This window comes from Podarcis erhardii, assembly GCF_964252035.2.
Source record: "Podarcis erhardii genome assembly, chromosome: 3".
NCBI classification, from domain to species: Eukaryota; Metazoa; Chordata; class Lepidosauria; order Squamata; family Lacertidae; genus Podarcis; species Podarcis erhardii.
Window position 1 is genome coordinate 19,651,870 of NC_138507.1, and position 23,582 is coordinate 19,675,451.

Genomic DNA, 23,582 nt, shown 5'->3' on the forward strand with positions numbered 1-23,582 from the left:
CTGCAAAGGCGCTTTAATGAAGAAGGCATTCCAATTTGCAGAAGACTGTGGGCATATCCGCTTGTTCTGGGGGAATGACTTCGTATGCTTATACAACTTCTCTCTTGGCTCAAATGTACCTTGGAGCTCAGCCATATACCATGCCATTCAGAAAGCACAAAGAAGAAGAAGAAGAAGAAGCGGTGGCGTTTGGATTTGATATCCCGCTTTATCACTACCCTAAGGAGTCTCAAAGCGGCTAACATTCTCCTTTCCCTTCCTCCCCCACAACCAAGACTCTGTGGGGTGAGTGGGGCTGAGAGACTTCAGAGAAGTGTGACTGGCCCAAGGTCACCCAGCAGCTGCATGTGGAGGAGCGGAGACGCGAACCCGGTTCCCCAGATTACGAATCTACCGCTCTTAACCACTACGCCACACCAGCTCAAGGGGAAAGGGCACCATACAGGAGTGCCAGCTTGGCCCCGCGGCCATGGGTGCCAGGCAGCATGCATGGCCCTGGCACCGAAATTTGCGGGTGCCTAGCCCCAGGAAGTTGGCACCTATGGCACCATAGGATATCTGAGTGGAAGACATATGAAAAAGGTAGCACAGGAATGTTTCTACACCACCATGGAAAGGGTCGTTTACAGCAAGATTATGAAGGTTTGTACATATTTTTCACAGTGTAAACCCACAAAACTTTTGTAGCAGATTGTACAAAGCTTATTAGATCCATGCTTAGACACTGTCAGAGCTCTCATTTTTGGAATTGAGATTAGTTGTTCCAATGAAATAAGCAAAACCTATGTCCAAGTGAATTTACTGAGGATCAGGGCATCACTCTCATACTGCAGCGTTCTCAACGAATACCCACTCTTTTCACAATTCCTATTTGTTAGCTCTTAGTGTTAACCAAACAACGGCTGTGCATTACTGATTCATGCATGAATCACTGTGATGCACAGTAATGTATAATGAATCATGCTTAACACATACAAGATACACTCCTGGGTTTCCGCTTTTATTTTTGTTGAGGTTCAGCTGAAATAAACAAGAGGTCTGTGTTGAAAAGACAACAATATGTGTCCAGGGGGAATTCTGAAAAATCGGCACAACTTTTTTGGCAATTTTCCCTCCCCCCCCCCAAGAAAAACCCAACAACTTCTTTTGTGTCCAGATTTTTACTTCTTCAAATACGGCAACCCTAATTTAATGCTTAAGAATAAAATTTAAAATATCTACTACCATAATTACTTTGACCATTTCCTAATGGTGGCAGCAGCAGTGCCATGGAAGGATTTTTATTATTTTTAACCATCTCCTGAAGCTTAAAATCTTATCTGAGCACTGGCGGTGTTTAAAAAGCTCCAAACTAGAAAGGATAACATCCCACCCACCATTGTTTCATTCTAGCCAGAATTATCTGTATCTGAAGGACTTGAATGATGAAAAGTACCACCTCATATTACAAAACTGGCCTATTCAACGTGGGCTGAATGGATCCCCTCAGAACTAGATGAAGCAGTCATCTAATGGTCTTGTCACGTCGGCAATATGTAAGTTAACCCACATTTATTATCAAAATGCTGCGTAATGTACATAAAGTAGGGACATATTAGGAATGTAGGAAGATGCCTTAAATTGAACTAGACGAGGGGTCAGCAAACTTAAAAAAATAGAGTGCCACACATGACCATCAGTCGAAAAACTTAACTGTCCCAAGTGGACATTTATGGTGCCTCAGACACATATTTCAATATTAAATATAAATCAGACTTTAGACTGTATTAACAGAAAGTTCCATTCCTGATTCAACACTCATTGCTTAATATCAGTAATAGGCAACCGGTGGCCTGTGTGCAAAAACCACCACTAACTCACATCTTGTAACAAATCAAAAGGGACCTTTTAGCTTCTGCTAATCTCTTAACTACAGGCTTCAGAGAGCCAGGACTTTCTTTCTGAAGACTCTGTCTTCAACCCTGGAAAAGCGTTGCGCTGGCTTTTAACCTCTCCCCAAGGCCAAAAGTGAAAGGAGGAGGAAAGGAAATGAGAAAGCTTTGCTGCTCTGCCCAAAACTGGAGCTCTAATTGCCAACTATTAGGCTTTTATACCCATCAATATGATTTTCTTAATAGAAAGCAGGAAGAAGAAGACTGTTACTGAAAAAAACAAAATGGAGCAAAGAAACCATTTCAAATGCTGTTTCCCAAGATAAGATTCCTCCCCGCTCCCTGGTCTCTTCCACCATTTCCAAGTATCATAAAATAAACCGTCTCCATTACTCCCCTGGTCAATAAACAGGTTAAACAAACAAGGAAATTCCTCAAGAGAAGCCACAGATTCAAGATTGCAAAGACCGGCCACGTATAGGCTATTCAGAGGGAAGGGTTGTTTTTTTCATTTTTGCTTACTGTGCTTATCTGTATCTTCATTGTCATCCAGAAGTTAACCTCTGACCTACAAGCCTGCCTCTCAAAAAAAGAGAAAGACTCGCAGTGTTTATCCATTATGTAATGTCTGTGCTTTTGTGGAAATTTTACCGAAACAAATGGAGGAAGTTTGCCCGTCAAGCTAGTGGACAATAAATCCTGTGCTGTATAGACACAGGCCTGTCTGCCCTCACCTTAAAAACCAATACATACACGTTTGCCGGAAAATATTTTTTCAAGTGGTACATTAATAAAATTGATAGAAATATGTATTGCTCTTTTAAAGCATGCTACAAAGTAACAATGGATTGCATTCAACCAAGCTGTCATACCTGACTCATTGCAATCGATGGACGTGATCAAATAAGGTCCATTGATTACAGCAGGTCTACTGTGAGTAGGATGACTTGGTTGGATAAAATCCAAACTACATTGCAAACGGTTTTCTTTTTGTAGAAGCCCACTTTCTAGAAGAGCTTGCATCTAGCAGCTTATACTGTTTCTACAACTGGAGAAAAATCTGAAGACTTCTGAATAGACCAAGTTGGGAAGTTCCATTATTTTCCAAGGAGAAATGCTTGGGGATTTCATCTGTGTAAAAGTGTAAGGCTGGAGATGTCTACTGAAGAAGCTACTTTAAAGAGTCATGGCTTCACCCCAGAGAGTTCTGGGAGCTGCAGTTTGTTAAGGATGCTCAGAGTTCTTAGGTGTTATGTACTGAGTTGAATAGGATCCAAAATGCAGCAGTCTGATTGGTCCTAGAACAACAGGATTCAGAATGCAGCAGTCTGATTGGTCCTAGAACAATAGGATTCAGAATGCAGCAGTATGATTGGTCCTCCTGGTGGAAGTGAATCTGCAACCTGATTGGCCTACAGGAGAATCCCGGAATTAGCCAATCACGTGGGGCCCATTGTGTAAATAATGTATATAAAGCAGACATTCTGGGGGAACTTCCATTCCTCCTCACCACTATGAGCTGAATAAAGAGTATGAAATCCACTCTCGACTCTGAGTATATTTCATTAGGAGACACCTATTTCCTTCACAAAACTACAATTCTCAGAGAGGTATAAGAATCAATCCCTCTTCAAAGGGAAAGAATCATTTTAATGCGAGTGTTATCTGGATCAGCACCAGGGTTGTGTAGTGAGGAGCACAAGCTAATGCCATTTCAGTTGTTGAGTCTTCCTATGTACCTGGGAGCAAAATCTTGATTTTAGCAAAAGTCTCCCATTAACCAACAACACAACCAGAATCATGCCCCAGGTCCCGCTTTTTCTTAATGGTGCTTTGCTTTTTGGCCTGGGTGGAAATAGGGCTGGGTGCTTAGGTCTTGCTATAATTAAGTTTTCTAAATCTCATTTCCTTTTCAGAGGAGAGAAAACATATTGTTGTGAGTAAGCTCCGGACGTGGTAACGAGTCCCTGGCAGGTTAGTTTGTTCTGACAGATGCATAACTTTTAAGGAAACTTTTTACCATCTTTTCTGCCCTTCATCGTGGTTTTTATTGCAATTACAGCAATGAGGCAGATGTTCATGCCAAAGGTAACACACATACATTTTTTAATGAGTTGACACAAACTTCCTGGAGAAGAGGAATAAATTCATTTGCTGAATATTTCTGAGCCATACCTAACAGGTTATTAAAGGGCAAGAGGATATGGCCCTAACAAAGTTTGTTCCCATTTTCTTTCCCCGTACAAATTCACAGAGGTAAAGTGGAGTTAGAATAGGCAAGATTGCCGACCAAGATACTGTCAGTTATTGCTAATCCGAAGCATATGCTACGGGCCACGCCACTTCCTAGATTACTTACCTATACAGGAAGGTCTAAGAGCTTGTTGCTCTATAAAACTCTTTCCCTCTCAAAGTCTTAATGTTTGTGGGCATTTCCTTTGAACTCAGTCAACCACAATGATTCATTTCCAGCGAAGGCCACTCATTGAAATCAATGAGTACTTAATTTTATTTAAAGGCAGCTAGCAAAGTACAGCCAAATAAAACTAGTCACTCTCAATACTGGCTAATTACGTAAAGAGATTTCGAAAGCTGTCAAGAGAGGGGACCAAATCCCAAAATGGTGTAACGCTATTGGAGCCAAAGGAGCTCTTTTGCTGCATTGCAACAGCGAAGTTTCCAGTGCTTCGCCCAAATGCCACAGCGTTCTCTCTCCTTGTGCCTGAAATCATTCCCTTAGCCAGAACAAAGCCATTTCTGAGTCCCAGTTTGCTTAAAATAAGGTCTGTCTCTGGCCTGTGAGTCTCACCTGCAACTGTTGGCCCAAAATTGCCACTGAAGAACGTTTACCTGGCCATATAGGCTTTACCTTGCCCTTCCTACAAAATTAATCATTAACCTCTCATATACTTTTTGCATGAAATACACACACACACTATTTTTCTGGGTGTTATAGTGGATTGGACGAAGTGAATATTGTTTTAATATAGCGGACAGATGAAGAACTGGGAGTTGTTTATTTTCTCAATCTTATTTTGCTATCTTTCTCTTTCAACCTATTTTTGACACTTTTAAAAAAGTTCTCTCCCCCTCCCCCCCATTTCTTTCTCCCTTCCCTCCTTTTTGTATTTTTACAGTGGTACCTTGGTTCTCAAACTTAATCCGTTCTGGAAGTCTGTTTCAAAACCAAAGCGTTCCAAAACCAAGGTGCGCTTTCCCATAGAAAGTAATGCAAAATGGATTAATCCATTCCAAACTTTTAAAAACAACCCCTAAAACAGCAAATGAACATGAATTTTACTATCTAACGAGACCATTGATCCATAAAATGAAAGCAATAAACAATGTACTGCAGTCGCAGAATCAATCAATCAGTAGCTGAACTGGGTTCCACATAGTCACAAAAACAAAACAAAAAAGCCGCAAAAACAAAAATGCAAAATAAATAGCAAAAACAAAGAGACCTCAGTGTAACACTCAAAACGGAAGTGTGGCACTCAAACTGTCAGCCTAACACTCAAGACAGAAGTGTGGCACTCAAGAAGGAAGCACAACACTCAAAACGGAGCATGTTTGGCTTCCGAAAAAAAGTTTGCAAACCGGAACACTTACTTCCAGGTTTGCTGTGTTTGGGTTCCAAGTTGTTTGAGTGCCAAGGTGTTTGAGAACCAAGGTACCACTGTATTGTATTTAGATAAAAGTCTTGGTTTGGTTAAAATAAAGGAAAATATATTAAGTTTTGTATTTTTCTCTTTAAACCATAATAAAATTTATTTTAAAAATAAATTAATCAAGGGGCATTGAAAAAGACAATTCCTCAGCATGTCTCAATTTCACTTGAGCAGTAAGTCTGCATGCATTCTGCCAAATGTGGTCTTTCTGAATGCATGTTGTTTCGTCTGCCATCCCAATTGATGACGTAACACTATCTGATGATGTTTGAGACACAACTGCCATATCTTTATTATAAAGCCAAGTTGGGTGTGCCTTTTCTGGTTTCTATATTACTGACTGTTATGAAGTTTTCACTGCACTCCAATGTGGGGGCTAGAGTGGCCCATGTTCCCATCCACGGTGCCCTGCGACGAGTTGCGCCTGATCGTCACCGTCGCCTGGCGCATCACGAACTCCACATTGCAGCCCTGCAGGCGTGCCAGATCGGGGCCGGCACCAGGCCCTGGGAGGCGAGGTGGGCGCCCCGGAGGCAGCAGCGAGGGTGCGGTGTGCTGCAGCGCCGGCAAGTCCCTCGTGCCGGGCCTGTCCTCGCCAGCGGCTGCAGCCATTTCCCCAGCGCAGTGGGCAGAGGCAGTGGCCGAGGCAGGCAGGCAGGGTCACTGACTACGCACTGCTGGCCTCTGGGGCGGGGAGGTGGGCGGGCAGGCGGGCGGGGAGAGGTCTGCGCGGGTGGGCAGGAAGAGGCCCGGGCTGCCCAGTTGGTGCGTAGGCAGACGGGCGAGAAGGCCGCAAGCAGGAGACGGGGCACACGGGATCCAGGGCACGCGGGGTGCCTCTCTCCTCTGCAATCCCCTCCCGATCCTGGGCAGGCCAGATCCAGCTTGCGAACCATAGTTTGAGGACCTCTGATCTAGTCCAACCCCCTGCAATGCAGGAATATGCAACTGTCCCATACGGGGATCAAACCTGAGACCTCAGCTTTATCAGCACCATGCTCTACCCTATGGAGCTATCCAGGCAGATCTTGGCTGTGAAAGCAGAAAGCAGGACTACATGAGGTTTTGTCTAATCCAACAAGGCTCTTCTTAGGTAAACACTGCAGATCATGGAAAGAACGGCACTCAGAAGGCTATTCTGAAAATCCACGAGTTTTCCCTAAAACAGCAATTTATTCCCTTTTTTGGAGACAAGGCATTTTCGTTTTTCTTCAATTCTGTACTGAGGAACACAACCAGAACCACCGCTATACGCTCAAATCCTTAAAAACTTCTTATCACTAGGTTATTGTCCCCTTAACATCCATATCCTTCAAAACAGCATGCTAGACAGGAATATTTAGGGGAAAAGAGGAAGTATTACTCGCTGTTTCTACTTACCAACAGAATCAAAATTGAGAAAATCTATAGTAGTCGCTAGTGTAGCATCATCTAGGTGCACTATGACAGATGCCAAACGTAACATGAAGTGTTTTATTCTGTCTGGGAGAAACGATGTGAAATAGGAAAGCATGTACAAGGGATAACGAAACCAGGTGAGCAGGGGTGTCATGATCTTGCCTTGTGGGGACGCAGCCATACGTTCCACTGTAGGAAACAGCAGCAGACTGCGGAGAATCTGAAAAGACATGAAAGGGAAAATGGTCAAACAACGTGTGACTCAGAGAAAAGGCAGAATTTGACTAGTTCTCACTCCCACTGCCCCAGATGAATATATTCCTGAATGGAAGCTAATGATGCAATCCTATATACCTGGGAGTAAGCACCATTGAGCTCAATGGGACTTACTTCTGAGTAGACATGCATCTCACTGCGTTGTAAAGTAGCAAAGACATCAAACTCCCTCCCCTGAGACACTAAGGTTTTTTCCCGTCTTGAGATAACAATGGGTCACAGTGCCTCTTTGAGTTCTTACAAACAAACCCTTCCCAAACTCGATTCACTTTCCCCTGGGAAAATATGTACCCTCCGCAACCAGAAGTCAAGGTAAATGTAAAGGGACCCCTGACCGTTAGGTCTGGTCGCAAACGACTCTGGGGTTGCGGCGCTCATCTCGCTTTACTGGCCGAGGGAGCTGACGTTTGTCTGCAGACAGTTTTTCCGGGTCATGTGGCCAGCATGACTAAGCCATTTCTGGCAAACCAGAGCAGTGCATGGAAACGCCGTTTACCTTCCCGCCAGAGCGGTACCTATTTATCTACTTGCACTTTGCCGTGCTTTCGAAATACTAGGTTGGCAGGAGCTGGGACCAAACAATGGGAGCTCACCCATCGTGAGGATTTGAACTGCCGACCTTCTGATCAGCAAGCCCTAGGCTCTGTGTTTTAGACCACAGTGCCACCCGCATCCCAGAAGTCAAGGTACAAACATGAAAACATCTTTCTTGTCCATGGGGCCGTGAATGCAGATCACCCCTTCGAGGGTTTGAAAAAGGGCTCCACCCCCCTATTTTACTGAATTCTCTTTCCTTGATCTAAACAAAATCCCCTTCTTCAACCTAGTAACTCAAAATTCTGAAATACAGTCAGAAAAAAGAATCATCATAATGTATTTTTCATTTATTGTTATCAGTTTTTTCAATTTGTCCCACAGACTCTTGCCAAATAAGAGCTTTGGAATTCCTAGCTGGTGGCAGTCAAAGCTTTGCCCCTGGTAAATCCAGCCAATAGTAGCCTTCCTTACACCTAAGTAAGCACGGCATGCAAATATCGCAGCGAGGGATCGCTTGACCATGTCCATTGGAATGACTTGGGAAAACTGGCAGGCAGGGAAAAGCAACGAATGTTATCAGGGGTCGCTGGCACCAAGGACAGATTGCTCATCAAAGCTTCGGCAGCCACAATCATGCATGTGCACATGGTGTGTTTATGCGTGTCTATTCTCTTCTATAAGAGCAAACTGTTTTGAATATGAAATAGAAAACATATGTGGGTGTGCAGATCATTTCCCTCTCATCGAAGGGAATGCAAAGCCTTGCTTTTGTTGCGAGCTGACTGGCAGGTGGTTGAAAACGCTTGGAGACTGATATGAAATTCTTAACGTTTGCAGATTTCTGAATCTGCACGAATGTTTTGTTTTAGAGTGCCTGGGACCACCCAGCCAGATGGGTGGGGGTATAAATAATAACATTATTCTTATTCTTATTGTTATCTTGGACTCTTCGCTTTAGACCACCACCTTGGAGAAATGAACATATTCAGCTTTTGCCCTTTGCTTCCTCTCCTGCCCATTCATCGAATGTTGGGTGGCATGTTCTTCATTGAAAATGTAGTTATAAATAATAATGTCAATTACAGTGGTACCTTGGGTTACATATGCTTCAGGTTACATACGCTTCAGGTTACAGACTCCGCTAACCCAGAAATATTACCTCGGGTTAAGAACTTTGCTTCAGGATGAGAATAGAAATCGTGCTCCGGCGGCACAGCAGCACAGGAGGCCCCATTAGCTAAAGTGGTGCTTCGGGTTAAGAACAGTTTCAGGTTAAGAATGGACCTCCGGAATGAATTAAGTACTTAACCCGAGGTACCACTGTATACTAAATTTTAAGGCTGCTTAAACTACTATTTTTTTTTGGAGGAGAGCTTAAATTTGGAGAGAGCAGGGTGGGGCTCCAGGGTAACAGAAATCCAGTAGGTATTCTGCTTTGTGGTTCAGCTTTCAAGCATAAGGTCTCATAATTAGACAAAATGGAAAACAAAATGGGAAATGTGTGTGCCATATCACGCTTTAGGAGAGAAATATTTTTGAAAAGCTTTCTTCTGTCAGCACAAAGGAGGAGGTCAATTACATCTGAAGGACTCTGCACAACATCCAACACAACACACTGCGTTGATTCTGGATGAAGAAAAATGCAGAAAGAAAGAAAGAAAGAAAGAAAGAAAGAAAGAAAGATATTGAGCTCCCCCTTCTCCTCCCTTTAAGACATCCAACAACTGAAGCAGAAGAATACAGTGCTGTACTGATATTAGATTACATTGTGGTTTTATGCAATTAAATTTATAAGCAGCTCTGTTTCCGAGGCAGATTTTGTCCTCTTCTTGGGCACATCATGGTCTACAGATGGGGGGAATGGCATGCTACACTTACAACTGGGGGGGAAAACCAACAGACCTAATCAAAGAAATGAGGACCATCAAACATTGTAAGCAGCTTCAAGAGCCATATTTTCCACGTACAGTGGTACCTCGGGTTACATACGCTTCAGGTTACATATGCTTCAGGTTACAGACTCTGCTAACCCTTCAGGATGAGAACAGAAATCGTTTTCTAGCAGTGCAGTGGCAGCGGGAGGCCCCATTAGCTAAAGTGGTGCTTCAGGTTCAGAACAGTTTCAGGTTCAGAACGGACCTCTGGAACGAATTAAGTTCTTAACCTGAGGTTACCACTGTATCTGGAACATATCTGGATCTTTAGCCGACTCCTTCCAATCACAGACACGTAAATAGAAAACTTATTCTTAATCAAAAGCTCACAATGCATCTTGAATGACTGAAGTTAAGAGACTCGCGGGCATCCTTTTAACCATACTCACTGAGAGCCAGTTTGCAAATGATGGAGCTTTTGCATGTCTTTGTCGGGAGAGATTCCATATAAACGGAAGTGGCAAAGTGAGAATTGCCTCTTTATCTGACCTCATAGAAGAGGGCAATGAGGGGGAAAGGCTGACTGGCCTCTTAGGTGTGGGCAGAAAGCTAAGTGATTTAAAATAGGCAAGGAAATGTGTAACATCTTTTGCTCTTTAACGGTATATGATGTATCGATAAAACAACAGCTGATGGAAAACTGGAATTGAACATAAGGAATGGATTGTGAATTATAGATGCCATTATAGATGCCATGTGAATTATAGATGCCATATCAAGAAGCAAAGGGGGGGGGGCCAGAGATATATCTAGGATGAAGAGCGAAAAGTCAACTTTTTTTTTTTAAAAAAAGCTGCACACGCAAGATGATAAGAAGATAGGAAAGGGAAATTAACATAGAAATAATAAGCAATGATTTAGAACAGATAGGCAAGGGGTTGTATAAGGGTATACAATATTGTAAAGGTAAAGGGACCCCTGACCATTAGGTTCAGTCATGGCTGACTCTGGGGTTGTGGCACTCATCTCGCTTTATTGGCCAAGGGAGCCGCCGTACAGCTTCCGGGTCATGTGGCCAGCATGACTAAGCCGCTTCTGGCAAACCAGAGCAGTGCACGGAAACACCGTTTACCTTCCTGCTGGAGCAGTACCTATTTAACTACTTGCACTTTGACGTGCTTTCGAACTGCTTAGTTGACAGGAGCAGAGACCGAACAACGGGAGCTCACCCCATCGCGGGGATTCAAACCGCCGACCTTCTGATCGGCAAGTCCTAGGCTCTGTGGTTTAACCCATAGCGCCACCCGTGTCCCAAAATATACAAGTAGGAATGGATAAATCAACAGTTGATGGATAATGGGAGTTGAACATAAGGAATGGATCGTGAATCAGGGAAAAATGTGCAATACTAAGCTGTAATGGAGGAAAACCAGGAACGCGTTTAGGACGAAGAGAGAAAAGTCAACTTCTTGTATTAAATTTGATGTAATATGATGTAGCTTGGCATTGATTCATTAAAAAAACTGGAAAAACCAATAAACATCAATAGGCAAAAGATGTGCAGGCAGAAAGCAAGGGGATGGAAATGCTCAGCGGGGGACAAAAATGGGGGGTTGAGGAGGGTCAGTTGGGGGGAGTGAAAAATGCCACTATTTTCATCTCAGTAATGTTGGAGGGTATGAAAGTATAATCCTGAATTGGCAAGGATATACCGTATTTTTCGCCCTATAGGACGCACCGGCCCATAGGACGAACCTAGATTTTTTGGGGGGGGGGGAATAAAGGGGAAAAATTATTTCCCCCCCCCCCAGGCATGGGGCTGGGGCGGGGGAAGCCCAAGCTTCCTCCTCCACAAGCCCCCAGAACGGGACCCAGAGCGATGCCGAAGCTGCGTGCTGGGAGCTTGCGGGGCTGGAGGAGGGGGAAGCCCTCCGCCAGCCTTCTAACAAAGTCGGAGGACAGCGGGAAAGCGCTGCGCCTCTCCCGCTGTCCCCCGAGTTTGCGGGGCTGGCAACGGAGAGGAGCAGGCTTCTCCCCCCCGCCAGCCTTCTAACCAAGTCGGGGGACAGCGGGAAAGACGCGCTGTGCCTCCCGCTGTCCCCCGAGTTTATGGGGCTGGCGGTGGGGCTCTCCTGAAGCCTGGAGAGCGAGAGGGGTCGGTGCGCACCGACCGCTCTCGCTCTCCAGGCTTCAGCGAAAGCCTGCATTCACCCCATAGGACGCACAGATATTTCCCCTTCATTTTTGGAGGGGAAAAAGTGCGTCCTATAGGGCGAAAAATACGGTATACGCATGGCTGGGGTACAGGGTCCGTGGGGAGGAATGTAGGTGATTGAGGTCAGGTGGAAATGAAATGCAAAAAGAAAACTGCCAGGAAAGCGCTTTTGGATCACATTTAACTTTAAATAGGAATGATAAAATTTCTATGAAAATATTAATATTTAATGCGTTCCATTTAATTATGAATGCAGCCGGCAATCTACCAGCCTACATAAATTCTTGAATACGACATAGCTCTTTCTTCCCCTCTTCCAAGGATGTTTCAAAGATGTGAAGGGGCAAGTAACACACCATTGCGTGTCGTCTCATGTGTGGCTTTGACGCTAGGCTTTGCTATGTGTGTTTTGACTATTCAGTGTACAAATGTTTCACTTAGTACAGTGGTACCTCGGGTTACATACGCTTCACGTTACATGCGCTTCACGTTACAGACTCCGTTAACCCAGAAATAGCACCTCGGGTTAAGAACTTTGCTTCAGGATGAGAACAGAAATCGTGCTGCGGCAGCAGCAGGAGGCCCCATTAGCTAAAGAGGTACCACTGTAATTTGGAACATTAAATGTGATTTGATTGGATTGTTAAAATGGGAAACTTAATAAAAATGATTTAAAATAATAATAGCTGCTTCTGCCTATCTCCTCTGTTTACCAATCAAAACGATCATTACAAGTAGGTCTCACCCGTGTCTATCATCTCTCTTCCATAAAAATGGCTTGGGCAGGGCAAGAGATTCTACTGACATTTGTCATTTTTAATCTGTTAGAAGCCATGGGGGAGAAAAAAAGCTAGAAGATTATAACTGAGGTGGGGTGGTGCATGAGAAAACTCAACTCACCCTAAGCCTAACAGAACTATGTGTTCTTCCTGCGGGTGTTCATCTTTTGGAGTCTGCAGGGAGAGATTTTCCTCACAGAACACGCTGTAGAAGAAGCAATCTAGCCAGCCTTGTTTCTGTAGGAACCTTTTAAACTTAAGGTAAGGTAAAGGTAAAGGAGACTCTGGAGAGTCCCATGGACTGCAAGAAGATCAAACGTATCCATTCTTAAGGAAATCAGTCTTGAGTGCTCATTGGAAGGACAGATCCTGAAGCTGAGCCTCCAATACTTTGGTCACCTCATGAGAAGAGAAGACTCCCTGGAAAAGACCCTGATGTTGGGAAAGATGGAGGGCACAAGGAAAAGGGGACGACAGAGGACGAGATGGTTGGACAGTGTTGTCGAAGCTACCAGCATGAGTTTGACCAAACTGCGGGAGGCAGCGGAAGACAGGAGTGCCTGGCGTGCTCTGGTCCATGGGGTCACGAAGAGTCGGACATGACTAAACAACAACAACAAAGGTAAAGGACCCCTGTACAGTTAAGTCCAGCCAAAGGCGACTATGGGGTTTCGGCGCTCATCTCGCTTTCAGGCCAAGGAAGCTGGCATTTGTCCACAAACAGCTTTCCAGGTCATGTGGCCAGCATAACTAAACTGCTTATGGCACAACAGCACACCGTGATAGAAGCCAGAGCGCACGGAAACGCCGTTTACCTTCCCACCACAGCGGTGCCTATTTATCTACTTGCACTGGTGTGCTTTCGAACTGCTAGGTTGGCAGAACCTGGGACAGAGCAACGGAAGCTCACTCCGCTGAGGGGATTCGAACCGCGACCTTCTGATCGGCAAGCGCAAGAGGAAGTGAGGAGAAAGAATGTGCATGTTTTTTTCTCTTCAAACTGTGCTTTCTCACTTCTCAGAAAAACAGGACGAACAAGGGAGGCACTTATGGTGCGTCCTGGCACCCCTTTTTCTAGAAGAAATAGCACTGGGGCAGGGGCAGATTTTCTGTCCACTAACCATATCTCACCGATGCCAATCTAGAGGCATCGGGACTGAACTTTAGACCTGCCAGATTACTGAGTTCAATGACGAAACTGAAATGCTCCGTCGGACACTAGAGCCAAATAGCTTGTTGGCTCACGCAACGTCAGCAACAGATTCAACGGTGGTTGAGGTTCACTTCCACTCCTGAGGAGGAAATAACTTTGGAGCTTGCTCGCTTGCTTTTGCCGAATAACCTGCTTTGAATTATTGGGGCGGGTGTGCGCGCACAAACAGTTAATGTAATCAGCATCAACCAACAAGAATGTATGACTTGGATTCCATGCTATGTATGTAACTTGCAGTTCCCAATGAACTTCAGACTTTGATCAAATCAGCTGGCAAGAACAGGAAGCAATCCATTATTTTTATAACTGATGACCCCAGAAAGAAAAGCTTTATCCAAATGCAGCGCTTGTAGCTGCAGAGCACCGATCCATATAAAAGAAAAAGCCTCTGCATGTAAAACAAAAAGCATAATTTAAAACAGTGTCTCCCAGACTTGGGTCTCCAGCTGTTTTTGGACTAAAGTTCCTATCACTCCTGACCACTGGGTCCTGCTAGCTACGGATGATGGGAGTTGTAGTCGAAAAACAGTTGGAGATCCAAGTTTGGGAAACAGATTTAATATAAGACAGCTTGCACGGGGGTGGGGATAACAGTGTGGAAATTTCACAAGCGCTCATAATAGATCACTAGCGATTGCCAACTCTTTGAAGAAACCCATGGAAACCAAAAAAAGTTGTGTCTGTCAGATATAACACTTAATTTTGATATATTTCCATTCACTTCCATGTCCACCAGCTGTGCTGGCAGCAGGAAAGTCCTTATCTGTCAGGTAAAACCTGATGCAGTTTTAAAAGGTAATGTAATGATGTATTTAGTGCTAGTTTATGGGCCAGTTTTGACTTAACGTATCACACAAATCACCTTTTTGTTTAAGGCACATAGAAACCATTAGGCATCATCACTAGGATCAAGAGAAAACATTTTATTATGAGAGATGTAACATGAAGGTTTCTATATCATAAAAGAACTCCCACACTGATCCTTTATCAGGTCAAGATTACTGTACAGTGGTGCCTCGCAAGACGAAAAGAATCCGTTCCGCGAGTCTCTTCATCTAGCGGTTTTTTTGTCTTGCGAAGCAAGCCCATTGACGGCTTAGCGGATTAGTGCTATTAGAGGTTTAGTGGCTTTTAGCGGCTTTTAGCGGCTTAGCGGCTTAGAAAAAGGGGGGGGAGGGAAAAAACCCCCGCAGGAACTCGCAAGACATTTTCGTCTTGCGAAGCAAGCTCATAGGAAATTCGTTTTGCAAAGCACCTCCAAAACGGAAAACTCTTTCATCTAGCGAGTTTTCCATCTTGCGAGGCATTCGTCTTGCGGGGCACCACTGTACATCAAAAGTAAGCTTAAAACCTGACCTTGCCATTTATATAAGCTTGTAATTATATAGATTGGAATACAATAAACCAATCACACCAGTTAGAGAACAAATGACTTCACAATGAATCCAGTCAGTCCCACAAATGCACTGCACATTACTACTACTACTACTACCACAACAACTACTACTACTATTAAAATTTGCATAGCTCCCTATACCCTTAAGTCTCAGGGTAGTTCACAACATAAAATCACAATATAAAACACAAAATACATAATAAAAGAAGAATTCAACAATCCCCATTCCCCAACCCATTTTGAAAGGGCATTGAATGTCCAGCCCAAAGCCTGGTTAAAGAAGAACGTTTTTGCCTGGCGCCTAAAGGTGTATAATGAAGGCACCAGGCGAATCTCCCTGGGGAGAGCATTCCACAGATGAGGAGCCACTGCAGAAAAGGCCCATTCTTATGTTACGACCCTCTGGACCTCTCATGGGAGAGGCACATGAAGAAGGGCCTCAGAAGATGATCTCAGGGTCCAGGTAGGTTCATATGGAGAGAGGCAGTCATTGATTTGTTGTGGTCCTTCTGTTCCACAGCCTAACCCTTCCCTCCCATGGTCACAGCTACACCAACTATTCCTCACTAACAGACGTTCAAGAGCAGGCTTGAGTAAGGGAAGTAACCTGAAGTTTCATCTCACCCCTTACTAATCCAGTAGTTCAGGTCAACAGGCCTATGGGCCAGTGACCACATCTGCCACCCAGAGTACAGAATGGAGAAGCAACCCATATACTTACCCTTCCTGAGCAAGGGGTTATCTAATGGACATCAAAGGGCATGCAGCTTCTTACATATTAAAGGAACTAAGCACCATGCCATTATTTCTTGCGTCTATTCTATTGGGGTCTGGGTTTTTAATTTACTGTGTGCGTTTTTAGTGATATTTTTTTTTTTAAAAAAATTGTAGGCTGTTTTGAGGGTTTCCGCTACCATCAAGCAGTATCTAAATTTTATGAAATAAATAAACATGCCATTATTTCACTGCATATGGAAGACGCATGCCAGGACCATGTGTTGCCAGGTGCATAGTACACAGCAGATTTTACAAAGCTCACAGCAAACTGTTTGAATAACTTTTCTTGTTTTTTTACGAATATTACTTTAATATCAAATTAAACTACCGGCATATCTCAGTGCTTGCTCTCTCTCTCCTGTGGGCCTTTGAGGCTATAAATTCCTTCCTTGTACTCGCTTGTCTTCACTTTTACATGCGATACGAGAAACAAGCTGAATGGTGTCTCTGTGTAAATAAATAAATCAATACCACCCCATAAGCATAAATTGAAAAATTGCATTTGCATCTGGGTTCATACGCTAGGCTATCAAGACATGTTTATAAACAATAAGTCAGCCCAACTTTACTCTGCCAATGAGTGATGCAAATCTTAATGTGCTCAGAACATGTTCATCCAACTAAAGAAACCTTGTTTGTTTTTCGAAAGCAATCAGCGAAGATTTCCATGCAAAGAGAAACATTTACTACTGTTAAGGCAGGCCAAACCAGTTAACAGACTTAGTCATTCTCAATTATTCACCCCGTCGTTCCCCTTGTGTTTCTAGAAGGTGCAGCTATTTGATTTTCTTTCAGCCCATCTTTGTACAATATGTAAAACTTAGATTAGATCTCTTGGGATCCCCTTAGGACATACACACCTGTGTTTCAGCAGACCTCTGACAATACATTTGCTACCCTGCGCTAGCATCACTTCAAAGAAAGAAAAAAAACTTTTGGCACAAAATCAACTCTCTTGGAATCTGACAGAAAGCCTGAAAGGTTTCCATTCTTATTTCAGTATTAAGTTAAAACGACTATGATTTATTTCACAGAAGAAACAAATCTTCTGTTGGAAAGGCTTCCTTGCAAACCACAAATGTGTTTTGTAACTAAACCGAAGGAGATATGCTGCGTTTTGGCATTACAACCTAGCTTTACTTAGTGATACCGCAGAAACTTGAAATCAGGCAGTTTGTAAGTCGAACTTTGCAGGCTCACAATTCCTAAATGTATGTTGAACTGTGGCTTTATTCCCAGAAACTTTATATATGTTTTTGTTTTTCAAACCAATATGGGTTTTGAGCTAATGTATATTTTATCTGCCTGTGTGGCACACAAACTCACCATTTTTGTGCATGTTCATATGTTAACTGCTGTAACCCTTTACTTTATGAAAGAAATGGAAAAAGTTGTTTGCACTTGTTCTGTCTCTGCAAGCTAAAACATTCCCCTTAAAATCCTATTTCACTGGATGCTGGAACTAGACACCCTCCCATTCACTCCAAACAGAGGAAAGATGCAAAAAGCTGCTCTCTGGGGTAGCTCAGTCAGTAGAGCATGAGTTTCTCAAACTTGGGTTTCCGGCTGTTGTTAGACTACAATGCCCATCATCCCTGGGCACTGCTCCTGCTAGCTAGGGATGATGGGCGTTGTAGTCCAACCACAGCTGGAAACCCAAGCTTCAGAGCCACTGGACTGGGGTGTGGCAGGAGGTTCATCTTGCCTACTGGCGACCTATACAGCAAAGATTCCCTCTGATCCCTTGCGGGTTGTCAGCAGTCACCAAACCTTGTGAGGCAGCACAAGGCATAGGCACAGTGCAGAATAAGCCTGCCATTAAAAATAGGATTAGAAGTCATGCTTTTAACGGCCCGTGTGGAAAAAGAACTGTGTTTTCCTAAAATCTCACAGTAAAGCAAAGTTTGCATTCCCATCCCAGAGGGCCATGTCACTGCTCTGATTAACAGTCAGAAACAACATTTTGCATTTGGTCAATGTTTGTGGACACGGTCCACGAGCTACAGATAGGCACCCCTCAGAAGAATTTCCTAATTGCAGCCACTAAATTCCTTTTATTCCCCCTGCAGTGAAATTTCACCTTTCCATGAATGCAGTGCTTCAGCAAATGCCAAAGCAACTTTTCAAGGTTCCAACTCGAGCACCTGTAGCAAGATGCTTAATACTCCCCTTGCCTTACGCAAAAGGGAAAACCAAACATGTTCTCTTCACAATGCAATCAAGTGCGGTGGTGTATGTGCTTCTGCACGTAAGCGAGAGAAATGGAGCAACAGGTACCATTATCCACCGGCACCAATAGCAGAACTTGGTACCTAAGTTTAAGTTTGCGTCAACATCTGAAATACGCACACACAAAAATCCATTACAATAAATCTAAGTTTAGAATTAAATATTCAGCTTTACAGCATAGGTCCTATTTTGGGGGTTCCCATAGGCATCTGGTCTGGCCGATGAGAAAACAGGATGCACAAAGGAAACAAATCTAACCAGGGCAGAGAGGGTGAAATGGCTGCTGGGTGATACTGATGACCCTGTGACTTATAAGGTGGCTCTCTGTGCCTTGGCAGCTAGGAAGATTAGAAAGAAAGAACTGGATGGGATGGCGGTCAGTTGCAAAGGGGACTCAGAGATGTAATTTGCACATTTGAGAATTACTTATTATTCTGTGTAATAAGAAAATTTGGTGGATTTGACCATGGTTTTATTGCATATGTAGTGATTGCTGTTTTGTTTTTTTGTCTTTGAATGATGCCATGGTATTTGGCAAGAGCAATTAAATTTTATTTCATGGGAACAGGATGCTGGACTAGATGAAATCTCTAGTGAAACTCTAAAACTGTACTGTGTCCATGAGCCGTGGGCCTGATCCAGCACGTTCCATTCTTATGTTCTGGATAATGGCTTATGGATAAGATAAAAGCCAAATCAAACCAGAAGGCCTTGCACTTCTTCTAATAACCTTTCAAATGAGAAAGTAGGCGTTTTATGGCAATCAATCAATCAAAACCATTCAAAACATGTTGAGACGCTAAATTGAGATGCTAGAGAATGCCCTGGGTTGAAATGATAAATGAGAAAGAAAAAAGAAATCTCTGTGAGTATAAGGAAATATTTTTAATATATATTTCATGATCTCTCTGCAGCAAGGGGAAAAAAGCTTAAATAGGTCTGCACAAATGTCCCCCTTCCCTATCAAGCCCAATTTCCTTCCAGTGTTTCTAACCTACATGCATATAAAGGCCTCAGATAAAGAGTACATGCATCTTTCATCTGAGGACAACTATACTGAGAACAACATCACCATGAGGAATATTTAAAGTAAATTGGAATCATTTGTTTTGCTTTGATTGCATTTTCTCATTTGCCTGAGTTGGCCCGTTGCCTCCTGCACTTGCAAAAACTGATCTCCAACACCTTGCAAGGCTTCTTGAGCAAGGCACACAGGCAAGCAAAAAAATTGTGTGGGATTTCTGCACCCACCTACAAACTAAGAAGATAGGACTGCGATGAGCAGGGGGAAGATATATGCATTAATAAGCTGTCATATTTCTTTCACCCTCCTCTCCGTTGCAGCCAGCCTTTAGTGTCTTTCAATAAGCAAACAATAGACCAGTATGCATCTTACAAGTGCAAAGCTGAAATGATGACTGTCTTCACAAACTTCCCATTGTTCTACTTTGGCAAGTCTGTCACTTAAGGGTCAAGCAAGAGCAAACTCAACTACAGCTCAGGGAAAGGGGAGGTGGTAGCCAAACTCAGGTCAACTGCTCCTCTTGGGAAAACCAGCGTGCAACACACAGCATGCTGTCAACGAAAGAAGAAAATGCATTCCTCTGCTATATTGCACAGCACACACAATCAAAGCTTCCAACTGGCCACTTCTGGGCTATCTATTGTTTGTCTGGGGTCAGAGGTAGGAAACTAGAGAGCCATCTTCTACCGTTGGTCTATCTAGCTCAAGATGGTCTACAGATAAGTAGCCCTTAAGATGTTTCTTGACCCCAGCTCCCATCAACCAGACCACTGGTCATGGCAACTGGGATTGATAGCACTTGGTGTTCAACAACATTCAAGCCAAGTTTGCAGGTTCAATGCCTGTATGCATAGCTGTCAACTTACAGATTTGAAAATAAGGGACCAGCAGCCTTGAAAATAAGGGACCAGCAGCCAAAATAAGGGACCTGCAGCTTCACCTGTTCCAGGCACTCCAGTCTTCCTGTCCTCCTGCAGTCTGGTCAAACTCATGCTGGTAGCTTCAAGAACACTGTCCAACCAACTTTGTAACCAGAGGTTCAACTGAATAGAATCTGAATCACATGCACCACAAGGCCTATGCAGCCTCAACTTAAGATGGCTCCCCGGCCTGGCTTTGCACTGCAAAGTTTGCAGCAGCACGTGCAACAAAATGGCGTCCAGCATTCAAAACCCCCCTCAGCTTGCATTAACTAGCCACACACAAGGCATGCAAGCTCCACCCCCCAGTCGTTCCTAGACTTCTTATTGGGTGAGCAACACAGCCAAGCAACACAGTTGGAGCCTCCCTCCTCCCTGGCCGGCAGGGAGGGAGGGAGGGAGAGGAGCTGCTTCCTTTGAAATTTAAGGGACATCATTTAAGGGACATTTAAGGGACATCTATCAATAAGGGACAGCAGCGGGACATGGCGCTGGAATAAGGGACTGTCCCTTCAAATAAGGGACACTTGACAGCTATGTGTATGAGACAGTTGCATATTTCTGCATTGCAGTGGCTTGGAGTAGATAATCCTTCGACTGCCTTCCAGCTCGAAAATTCTATAATTCTATGATTTGGAGGGTCAAAGGCTCCCTGCTCCTGGTCTACAGGGGGCAGCTCTCCAGCATTTTGGATAGGACTCTTTCATTGCCCTGCTCAGAGATTGCCAGGGATTGAATTAAGTCATAAACCCCCAAAATGGCATTTTACTATGAGGTGAATAATGGGGGCAAGGTCTGTTGTTTTCAAAATGTGTTCCTGGGAAAACCTTGGGAGTCCTGGAAGACTTATCAGACGTTTGGAGCAGCGATACTAGTCCATAGCTGCACAGGTTTTTCAGAGTATGCAAGGCTTTGACCACAGGGTGGGGAGGTAACAGGAAGGTTATGCTTCTGGGAGATCCGTAGTAATAGCATGGGGAGATAGTGGTAACCTCTGCCTGCTCCCAAGAGCAAAGTGAGGCCTGCAGTGTATATAAAAGAAGGCAGGAAATAATTGCCAATGGGGTTTGGCCAGAAGGAGGCAGAGAAATTGGGTCCTCCCTTAAAGAGGGCACGTGTTGTGGTGGGACCTGGCAACCTAACCCTGTGTTGTGGGTGGGTGGGCACATTTGAATAGCCACAACACCCCTTGGTAGGTCTCTTGATGCAGGGTTTAATCAGGCCAATGGAATGCAGGCTAAATGGATCAAGGGACCTATATAAACCCATGCATGTGACCCAGAGCTTTCGGTGCGTGCATCAGAACACCCGCCCACCTCTCCCTATATTTAGGTCTTGTGCGCTTGACCTTGCTATGCCGTCGTGTGTCGTCTGTCATTGGGATAGGGGCACGGCAGGAATTTTCTCCACTTGGCTGATTGGCTGTTGCCATTTTGGCTTCGCCTGCCACGTAGCAAATCGCCACAACTTGTAAGGTTGCGGATAGACTCTGGTTCAGGTGATAGGGATGGGAGAACACTCTTGCCATCCCTATGTGAAGGGTATTCCGTTAAAGGAATCCAGGGACTTGATGGTTTGGTCAACCCCCAAAAGGGGGTTGTGACCGTGCCTGAGTCCAGGGGGGCATTTGGGTGGTGGAGTTAGCCCGTTCCTGGCTTTCCGCTTATCCAGGTGTGCACCCTAGGCTGACCTATGCTGGTGCCCTGGGTCAGCGCTACCTGCAACAGTGCAGGGACCTAGTCGAACTAGAGCCTATGCAACCATTCACTTGCTGTAATCAATAAAGTTGCGACCTAAATTCTGCAAAAAACCAAACCAAAATTTGAGTCTTGTCTGAATTTATTTAAGGGGAGGTTTAAAGGTCTCAACAGGAAAGGAGCAAAAAAGTGAAAAAGGAACCTATAGAGATTTTTTTAAAAGCAAACAAAACCATGTACAGTGGTACCTCAAGTTACAAACGCCTCAGGTTCCAAACACTTCAGGTTACAAACACCGCTAACCTGGCAGAGTTACCTCGAGTTGAGAACTTTGCCCCATGATGAGAAGGGAAAGTGTGTGCCGGTGGTGCAGCGGCAGCAAAAGGCCCCATTAGCGAAAGCAACGCCTCTAGTTAAAAACAGTTTCGGGTTAAGAACGGACCTCCAGAACGAATTAAGTTTGCAACTAGAGGTACCACTGTAAATGAAAGTACCCGGGGCACGGTCAGTTTAATTTTAGTATCTCTTACATATTAAGGCAAGTTATTTTGCAATTCCGTATGCCAGAGGTTTTCAACCTTTTTGAGTTTATGGCTCCCTTGACCAACTACATACTTTCTGTGGCAGCCCTGTGGGGCTCAGGAGCCCAGTTAGATCACCCCTTGCCTGCAGAGCTGGCACCCTTTTTCGAACACCCTCCCCTGTGTTCCCTCAGCCTCCTCTCCTCTCCTCTCTCCTTGGGAGTCCTCTGGGTAGCCAATGCTGCCACTCCTGCTCTCTGAGCTGCCTCCCTGTCCCAAAGAGAGGTGCCTCCTCCCACTGCCTGGGAAGCACCCCCGTGGCCAGCCCCCAAGGCACCATTTGCCTAGGGAGCTTGTAGCCAGCTGTGCAAGCCTTTGGGAGGCAGAGACACAAGAGGGCATCATAGGAGGGAGGGAAGGAAAGAGGGACAGAGGCCAGTGCTGCCTGCAGCACCCTTGACCATTATTCAAGGCACCCCAGGGTGCCACAACACCCTGGTTGAAAATCACTGCCTTATGCCATGGGCAGACTGATCTGACGACCCTGCTCAGTGCTATTTTTCTAAAAAAAAGAGAGATGCCAGAACTCACAATGAGAGGTGCCGGAACCGAGTTCTGGTGAGTTCCGGGTGGGGAGAAAAGGCCGTGACCCTGCTTTCATACCAAAGTTGCCCACTTCTTGTGGGGATTTTACATTCAGAGCTAAATCCCCCCCAAAAGCGGACAATACCATTCTGTGGAGAAAAGGGCCGGTATTCACAACGGTATGATAATATCAACTGTGAAGGGGTTTATATGTCTTAATCAAAAGCAGCAAAAGATTGGAAGAAGACAGAGTGAGGGGAAAGGGAGGGATGGTAGTTTATGGGCTAGAAGATGGGCACAGAGAAGCTTGTGGTATCACAGCTGCACACCTTAAAACTTCCGGTCACTCTCATTATGGAAGTCTGAGAAGGAAAGAAAACCAACCGTCACTTTTCCTGTTGGACCTTGAGCCTCTCCACCGTACCCAATGGAAAAGTTTCACAATACACTTTTGGAAGGAGAACCAATTCAAGGCAAGTTCTCTCTCTCACACACGCATGCACTCATCCCATACATCACTGCGTTCAGTATACGTGGTGCTGAGCATTAATAATGCCACACAACTTCCTGTAGATGGGAGTATTGGCCACCGATTAAGC

General features: G+C 44.4%; 1 protein-coding gene across 2 annotated transcripts in view; it reads right to left on the minus strand.

Moving 5' to 3' along the window:
- LDAH (lipid droplet associated hydrolase) overlaps nt 1–23,582 on the minus strand; it is a 94,872-nt gene that overhangs the window by 24,602 nt on the left and 46,688 nt on the right. For both annotated transcript variants that reach the window (XM_081857394.1, XM_081857393.1), the window contains one exon: nt 6,923–7,160. In XM_081857394.1, the coding sequence (XP_081713520.1) occupies nt 6,923–7,160 (238 nt within the window). The remainder of the gene's footprint in view (nt 1–6,922; nt 7,161–23,582) is intronic.